General features: G+C 41.5%; 1 protein-coding gene across 1 annotated transcript in view; it reads left to right on the top strand.

Annotated features, from left to right (window-relative positions):
- Positions 1-276: 276 nt before the first annotated feature.
- Positions 277-8429, top strand: part of Nelf-A (Negative elongation factor A) — a 91343-nt gene continuing 83190 nt past the window's right edge. Inside the window, exon 1 of the mRNA XM_053774569.2 lies at positions 277-492. Within this exon, the coding sequence (XP_053630544.1) occupies positions 283-492 (210 nt within the window). The 5' untranslated portion in view covers positions 277-282. The remainder of the gene's footprint in view (positions 493-8429) is intronic.

Below are 8429 nucleotides of genomic sequence, written 5' to 3'. Positions count from 1 at the left end.
CAGGTTGTAGAGTCTCCAAGATGGCGGATTTCTTTATGTTTGAAGTTCCCGGGTTGTGACGTCATCAAAATGGCGGATTTATCCTTAAAGTTGGCGGGTTGTGACGTCATAAAGATGGCGGCCATGCTAATGATCTGTTTACCTGTTTAAAGTTGGCGGGTTGTGACGTCATCAAGATGGCGACCACGCTAATGATTTGTTTACCTGTTTAAAGTTGGCGGGTTGTGACGTCATCAAGATGGCTGGCAGCGAGGTGGTGACGTCACACCTGGGACACCCACAATGGCGGCTGCTCGGGACAGCGATATTTCGCTGTGGCTTCACAATAAACTGGGAACGTCCGCCGACACCTGGTCCGAGGGCTCTATATGTGCACAGCTGAACGTGGAAGTGCTCAGGAACATCAAGGAATGTTTTGTTGAGCTCCAGACTCAAGTTAAGCTTAAATTACTCCTATCATTCTTCCACATCCCTAAACGCAATGTTGAGGAGGTGAGTTTGTTCTGTCTTGTCTCGGCCTCTTTATCACCCCAGGGGGTCCAACCACCGCTCCTACTCACTCCTCTTGAAGCTAAACTGGGATTGTTTGTTTGCAGTTTTTTTTTAAATTGACCCGATCGTACCTACACGTGAAACTGTGTAGGTAGTCTGTGTTGCACACAAATGTTTCTCAGTAAGTTTGCTGAGGTACAGATATACACAAGTACAATTATCATACTTAGTGTAAATTACCCAGGATAACACAAAAAGTCAGCCATACTGAATTATTGCCATTATGGTCCTTGTTATTGCCATTGTGGTCCTTGTTATTGCCGTTGTTGTCCTTGTTATTGCCATTGGAGGTCCTTGTTATTGCCATTAAGGTCCTTATTGCCATTGAGGTCCTTGTTATTGCCATTAAGGTCCTTATTGCCATTGAGGTCCTTGTTATTGCCATTGTGGTCCTTGTTATTGCCATTGTGGTCCTTGTTATTGTCATTGTGGTCCTTGTTATTGCCATTGAGGTCCTTGTTATTGCCATTGTGGTCCTTGTTATTGCCATTGTGGTCCTTGTTATTGCCATTGAGGTCCTTGTTATTGCCATTGTGGTCCTTGTTATTGCCATTGAGGTCCCTGTTATTGCCATTGTGGTCTTTGTTATTGCCATTGAGGTCCTTGTTATTGCCATTGAGGTCCTTGTTATTGCCATTGTGGTTCTTGTTATTGCCATTGGAGGTCCTTGTTATTGCCATTGTGGTCCTTGTTATTGCCATTGTGGTCCTTGTTATTGCCGTTGGAGGTCCTTGTTATTGCCATTGTGGTCCTTGTTATTGCCATTGGAGGTCCTTGTTATTGCCATTGGAGATCCTTGTTATTGTCATTGTGGTCCTTGTTATTGCCATTGGAGGTCCTTGTTATTGCCATTGTGGTCCTTGTTATTGCCATTGTGGTCCTTGTTATTGCCATTGGAGGTCCTTGTTATTGCCATTGGGGTCCTTGTTATTACCATTGTGGTCCTTGTTATTGCCATTGTGATCCTTGTTATTGCCATTGTGGTCCTTGTTATTGCCATTGTGGTCCTTGTTATTGCCATTGGAGATCCTTGTTATTGTCATTGTTGTCCTTGTTATTGCCATTGTGGTCCTTGTTATTGCCATTGAAGGTCCCTGTTATTGCCATTGGGGTCCTTGTTATTACCATTGTGGTCCTTGTTATTGCCATTGTGGTCCTTGTTATTGCCATTGGAGGTCCTTGTTATTGCCATTGACGTCCTTATTGCCATTGAGGTCCTCGTTATTGCCATGGTGGTCCTTGTTATTGCCATTGTGGTCCTTGTTATTGCCATTGGTGGTCCTTGTTATTGCCATTGTGGTCCTTGTTATTGCCATTGTGGTCCTTGTTATTGCCATTGTGGTCCTTGTTATTGCCATTGGAGGTCCTTGTTATTGTCATTGTGGTCCTTGTTATTGCCATTGGAGGTCCTTGTTATTGCCATTGGGGTCCTTGTTATTGCCATTGGGGTCCTTGTTATTGCCATTGGAGATCCTTGTTATTGCCATTGGAGATCCTTGTTATTGCCATTGTGGTCATTGTTATTGCCATTGGAGGTCCTTGTTATTGCCATTGGGGTCCTTGTTATTACCATTGTGGTCCTTGTTATTGCCATTGTGGTCCTTGTTATTGCCATTGGAGATCCTTGTTATTGCCATTGTGGTCCTTGTTATTGCCATTGGAGGTCCTTGTTATTGCCATTGTGGTCCTTGTTATTGCCATTGGAGGTCCTTGTTATTGCCATTGGAGGTCCTTGTTATTGCCATTGGAGGTCCTTGTTATTGCCATTGTGGTCCTTGTTATTGCCATTGGAGGTCCTTGTTATTGCCATTGGAGGTCCTTGTTATTGCCATTGGAGGTCCTTGTTATTGCCATTGGAGGTGCTTGTTAATGTACTAGTTGTGGGATAGATCTATAAACTAGTTGTGGGATAGATCTATAAACTAGTTGTGGGATAGATCTATAAACTAGTTGTGGGATAGATCTATAAACTAGTTGTGGGATAGATCTATAAACTAGTTGTGGGATAGATCTATAAACTAGTTGTGGGATAGATCTATAAACTAGTTGTGGGATAGATCTATAAACTAGTTGTGGGATAGCTCGATAAACCAGTTGTGGGATCTATAAACTAGTTGTGGGATAGATCTATAGACTAGTTGTGGGATAGATCTATAGACTAGTTGTGGGATGCTGTAGATTTATAAACTAGTTGTGGGATGCTGTAGATTTATAAACTAGTTCCCCTCAAGGAAGGCTCCTTGATGTTGGTGAGGGGCTCTTGATTTAGGGAATTGGATCTGTGCTCCAGTTCCCCGAATTAAGCCTGAATGCCTTCCACATCCCCCCCCCAGGCGCTGTATAATCCTCCGGGTTTAGCGCTTCCCCCTTGATTATAATAATAATATAAACTAGTTGTGGGATGCTGTAGATCTAAAAACTGTTAGTTGTGGGTTAGATCTATAAACTAGTTGTGGGATAGACCTTTTACTATACACACGTACGCAAATAACCCGCACATAGCACATTTCTAGCTATTAGTACGCAGTGAATTGTTTGTTGTTCTTATGTTGTTTTCTGCTTGTTTGTTCTTGTGGTCGTGTGTGTTGTTGTTGGTTTTGTGTTCTGGTGTGTTGTTGGTTTTGTGTTCTGGTGTGTTGTTGGTTTTGTGTTCTGGTGTGTTGTTGGTTTTGTGTTCTGGTGTGTTGTTGGTTTTGTGTTCTAGTGTGTTGTTGGTTTTGTGTTCTGGTGTGTTGTTGGTTTTGTGTTCTGGTGTGTTGTTGGTTTTGTGTTCTGGTGTGTTGTTGTTGGTTTTGTGTTCTAGTGTGTTGTTGTTGGTTTTGTGTTCTAGTGTGTTGTTGGTTTTGTGTTCTAGTGTGTTGTTGTTGGTTTTGTGTTCTAGTGTGTTGTTGTTGGTTTTGTGTTCTAGTGTGTTGTTGGTTTTGTGTTCTAGTGTGTTGTTGTTGGTTTTGTGTTCTAGTGTGTTGTTGTTGGTTTTGTGTTCTAGTGTGTTGTTGGTTTTGTGTTCTAGTGTGTTGTTGTTGGTTTTGTGTTCTAGTGTGTTGTTGGTTTTGTGTTCTAGTGTGTTGTTGTTGGTTTTGTGTTCTAGTGTGTTGTTGTTGGTTTTGTGTTCTAGTGTGTTGTTGTTGGTTTTGTGTTCTAGTGTGTTGTTGGTTTTGTGTTCTAGTGTGTTGTTGTTGGTTTTGTGTTCTAGTGTGTTGTTGGTTTTGTGTTCTAGTGTGTTGTTGTTGGTTTTGTGTTCTAATGTGTTGTTGTTGGTTTTGTGTTCTAGTGTGTTGTTGGTTTTGTGTTCTTGTATGTTGTTGTTGGTTTTGTGTTCTGTTCTGTTGTTGGATTTGTCTTCTTGCATTCTCTTGGTTTTGTTTTCTTGTGTTCCATTGTTAGTTTTTGTATTCTTGTGTTCTTTTGTTGGTTTTGTGTTCTTGTGTTCTGTTCGTTTTGTGTTCTGTGGTTGGTTTTGTGCTCTTGTGTTCTCTTGGTTTTGTGTTCTTGTGTTCTGTTGTTGGTTTTGTGTTCTTGTGTTCTGTTGGTGGTTTTGTGTTGTGTTCTGTTGTTGGTTTTGTGTTCTGTTGGTGGTTTTGTGTTGTGTTCTGTTGTTGGTTTTGTGTCCTGTTGGTTTCCTGTTCTTGTGTTCTGTTGGTTTTGTATTGTTTTGTTGTTGGTTTTGTGTTCTTTTGTGTTGGTTTTGTGGTGTTCTTGTGTGTTGTTGGTTTTGTGGTGGTCTTGTGTTCTGTTGCTTTTGTGTTCTGGTGTTGGGTTTGTTCTTGTGTTCTGGTGTTGGTTTTGTTTTTGTGTTCTGGTGTCGGTTTAGTGTTGTTCTGGTGTTGGTTTTGTGTTTCTCTTGTGTTCTGGTGTTGGTTTTGTGTTGTTCTCATGCTTTGATGTTGGTTTTGTAGTGTTCTGTTGTTGATTTTGTGGTATTCTTGTATTCTGGTATTGGTTTTGTTGTGTTCTTGTGTTCTGTTGGTTTTGTGTTGTTCTTGTGTTTTGTTGTTGGTTTTGTGGTGGTGTTGTGTTCTGGTATTGGTTTTGTTGTGTTTTTTTGTTGTTGGTTTTGTGTTGTTCTTGTGTTTTGTTGTTGATTTTGTGATGTTCTTGTGTTCCTGTATTAGTTTTGTAGTGTTCTTGTGTTCCTGTGTTAGTTTTGTGTTGATCTTGTGTTCTGTTGGTTTTATGCTGTTCTTGTGTTCTGTTGGTTTTGTGTTCCTGTGTGTTTTGTATTGCTGTTGGTTTTGTGTTCTTGTGTTCTGTTGTTGGTTTTGTGGTGTTCTTGTGTTCTGTTGGTTTTGTGTTCCTGTGTGTTGTTTTGTATTGTTGTTGGTTTTGTGTTCCTGTGTGTTGTTTTGTGTTGTTGTAGGTTTTGTGTTCTTCTGCTCTGTTGTTGGTTTTGTGGTGTTGTGTTCTGTTGTTGGTTTTGTGGTGTTCTTGTGTTCTGTTGGTTTTGTGTTCCTGTGTGTTGTTGGTTTTGTATTGTTGGTTTTGTGTTTTGTGTTCCTGTGTGTTGTTGGTTTTGTATTTTTTGTTTTTGTGCACTGTTGATTTTGTGTTCTGTTGTTGATTTTGTGTTCTGTTGTTGATTTTGTGTTCTGTTGTTGATTTTGTGTTCTGTTGTTGATTTTGTGCTGTTGTTGGTTTTGTGTTAAGTTGACTGTACACTGTTGTAGTGTCTGGGCATTGTGTTAAGTTGACTGTACACTGTTGTAGTGTCTGGACATTGTGTTAAGTTGACTGTACACTGTTGTAGTGTCTGGACATTGTGTTAAGTTGACTGTACACTGTTGTAGTGTCTGGACATTGTGTTAAGTTGACTGTACACTGTTGTAGTGTCTGGACATTGTGTTAAGTTGACTGTACACTGTTGTAGTGTCTGGACATTGTGTTAAGTTGACTGTACACTGTTGTAGTGTCTGGGCATTGGGTTAAGTTGACTGTACACTGTTGAGGTGTCTGGGCATTGGGTTAAGTTGACTGTACACTGTTGTAGTGTCTGGGCATTGGGTTAAGTTGACTGTACACTGTTGTAGTGTCTGGGCATTGTGTTAAGTTGACTGTACACTGTTGTAGTGTCTGGACATTGTGTTAAGTTGACTGTACACTGTTGTAGTGTCTGGACATTGTGTTAAGTTGACTGTACACTGTTGTAGTGTCTGGGCATTGGGTTAAGTTGACTGTACACTGTTGAGGTGTCTGGGCATTGGGTTAAGTTGACTGTACACTGTTGTAGTGTCTGGGCATTGGGTTAAGTTGACTGTACACTGTTGTAGTGTCTGGGCATTGTGTTAAGTTGACTGTACACTGTTGTAGTGTCTGGGCATTGGGTTAAATTGACTGTACACTGTTGTAGTGTCTGGGCATTGGGTTAAGTTGACTGTACACTGTTGTAGTGTCTGGGCATTGTGTTAAGTTGACTGTACACTGTTGTAGTGCCTGGACATTGTGTTAAGTTGACTGTACACTGTTGTAGTGGCTGGGCATTGTGTTAAGTTGACTGGACACTGTTGTAGTGTCTGGGCATTGTGTTAAGTTGACTGTACACTGTTGTAGTGTCTGGGCATTGTGTTAAGTTGACTGTACACTGTTATAGTGTCTGGGCATTGTGTTAAGTTGACTGTACACTGTTGTAGTGCCTGGGCATTTTGTTAAGTTGACTGTACACTGTTGTAGTGTCTGGGCATTGTCTTAAGTTGACTGTACACTGCTGTAGTGCCTGGGCATTGTGTTAAGTTGACTGTACACTGTTGTAGTGTCTGGACATTGTGTTAAGTTGACTGTACACTGTTGTAGTGTCTGGGCATTGTGTTAAGTTGACTGTACACTGTTGTAGTGTCTGGGCATTGTGTTAAGTTGGCTGTACACTGTTGTAGTGTCTGGGCATTGTGTTAAGTTGACTGTACACTGTTGAGGTGTCTGGGCATTGGGTTAAGTTGACTGTACACTGTTGTAGTGTCTGGGCATTGTGTTAAGTTGACTGTACACTGTTGAGGTGTCTGGGCATTGGGTTAAGTTGACTGTACACTGTTGTAGTGTCTGGACATTGGGTTAAGTTGATTGTACACTGTTGTAGTGTCTGGGCATTGGGTTAAATTGACTGTACACTGTTGTAGTGTCTGGGCATTGTGTTAAGTTGACTGTACACTTTTGTAGTGTCTGGGCATTGTGTTAAGTTGACTGTACACTGTTGTAGTGTCTGGACATTGTGTTAAGTTGACTGTACACTGTTGTAGTGGCTGGGCATTGTTTTAAGCTGACTGTACACTGTTGTAGTGTCTGGGCATTGTGTTAAGTTGACTGTACACTGTTGTAGTGTCTGGGCATTGGGTTAAGTTGACTGTACACTGTTGTAGTGTCTGGGCATTGGGTTAAATTGACTGTACACTGTTGTAGTGTCTGGGCATTGGGTTAAATTGACTGTACACTGTTGTAGTGTCTGGGCATTGGGTTAAATTGACTGTACACTGTTGTAGTGTCTGGGCATTGGGTTAAGTTGACTGTACACTGTTGTAGTGCCTGCACATTGTGTTAAGTTGACTGTACACTGTTGTAGTGGCTGGGCATTGTTTTAAGTTGACTGTACACTGTTGTAGTGTCTGGGTATTGTGTTAAGTTGACTGGACACTGTTGTAGTGTCTGGGCATTGTGTTAAGTTGACTGTACACTGTTGTAGTGTCTGGGCATTGTGTTAAGTTGACTGTACACTGTTTTAGTGTCTGGGCATTGTGTTAAGTTGACTGTACACTGTTGTAGTGTCTGGGCATTGTGTTAAGTTGACTGTACACTGTTTTAGTGTCTGGGCATTGTGTTAAGTTGACTGTACACTGTTGTAGTGTCTGGGCATTGTGTTAAGTTGACTGTACTCTGTTGTAGTGTCTGGACATTGTGTTAAGTTGACTGTACACTGTTGTAGTGTCTGGGCATTGTTAAGTTGACTGTACACTGCTGTAGTGCCTGGGGATTGTGTTAAGTTGACTGTACACTGTTGTAGTGTCTGGACATTGTGTTAAGTTGACTGTACACTGTTGTAGTGTCTGGGCATTGTGTTAAGTTGACTGTACACTGTTGTAGTGTCTGGGCATTGTTAAGTTGACTGTACACTCTTGTAGTGTCTGGGCATTGTTTTAAGTTGACTGTACACTGTTATAGTGTCTGGGCATTGTGTTAAGTTGACTGTACACTGTTGTAGTGCCTGGGCATTTTGTTAAGTTGACTGTACACTGTTGTAGTGTCTGGGCATTGTGTTAAGTTGGCTGTACACTGTTGTAGTGTCTGGGCATTGTGTTAAGTTGACTGTACACTGTTGAGGTGTCTGGGCATTGGGTTAAGTTGACTGTACACTGTTGTAGTGTCTGGGCATTGTGTTAAGTTGACTGTACACTGTTGAGGTGTCTGGGCATTGGGTTAAGTTGACTGGACACTGTTGTAGTGTCTGGGCATTGGGTTAAGTTGACTGTACACTGTTGTAGTGTCTGGGCATTGGGTTAAGTTGACTGTACACTGTTGTAGTGTCTGGGCATTGGGTTAAATTGACTGTACACTGTTGTAGTGTCTGGGCATTGTGTTAAGTTGACTGTACACTGTTGTAGTGTCTGAGCATTGTGTTAAGTTGACTGTACACTGTTGTAGTGTCTGGGCATTGTGTTAAGTTGACTGTACACTGTTGTAGTGCCTGGGCATTTTGTTAAGTTGACTGTACACTGTTGTAGTGTCTGGGCATTGTGTTAAGTTGACTGTACACTGTTGTAGTGTCTGGGCATTGTGTTAAGTTGACTGTACACTGTTCTAGTGCCTGGGCATTGTGTTAAGTTGACTGTACACTGTTGTAGTGTCTGGACATTGTGTTAAGTTGACTGTACACTGTTGTAGTGTCTGGACATTGTGTT

Source organism: Cherax quadricarinatus, chromosome 62, assembly GCF_038502225.1.
Source record: "Cherax quadricarinatus isolate ZL_2023a chromosome 62, ASM3850222v1, whole genome shotgun sequence".
NCBI classification, from domain to species: Eukaryota; Metazoa; Arthropoda; class Malacostraca; order Decapoda; family Parastacidae; genus Cherax; species Cherax quadricarinatus.
The sequence above is the reverse complement of the archived record's forward strand: the minus strand, read 5'-3'. Positions and strand labels throughout refer to the sequence as shown.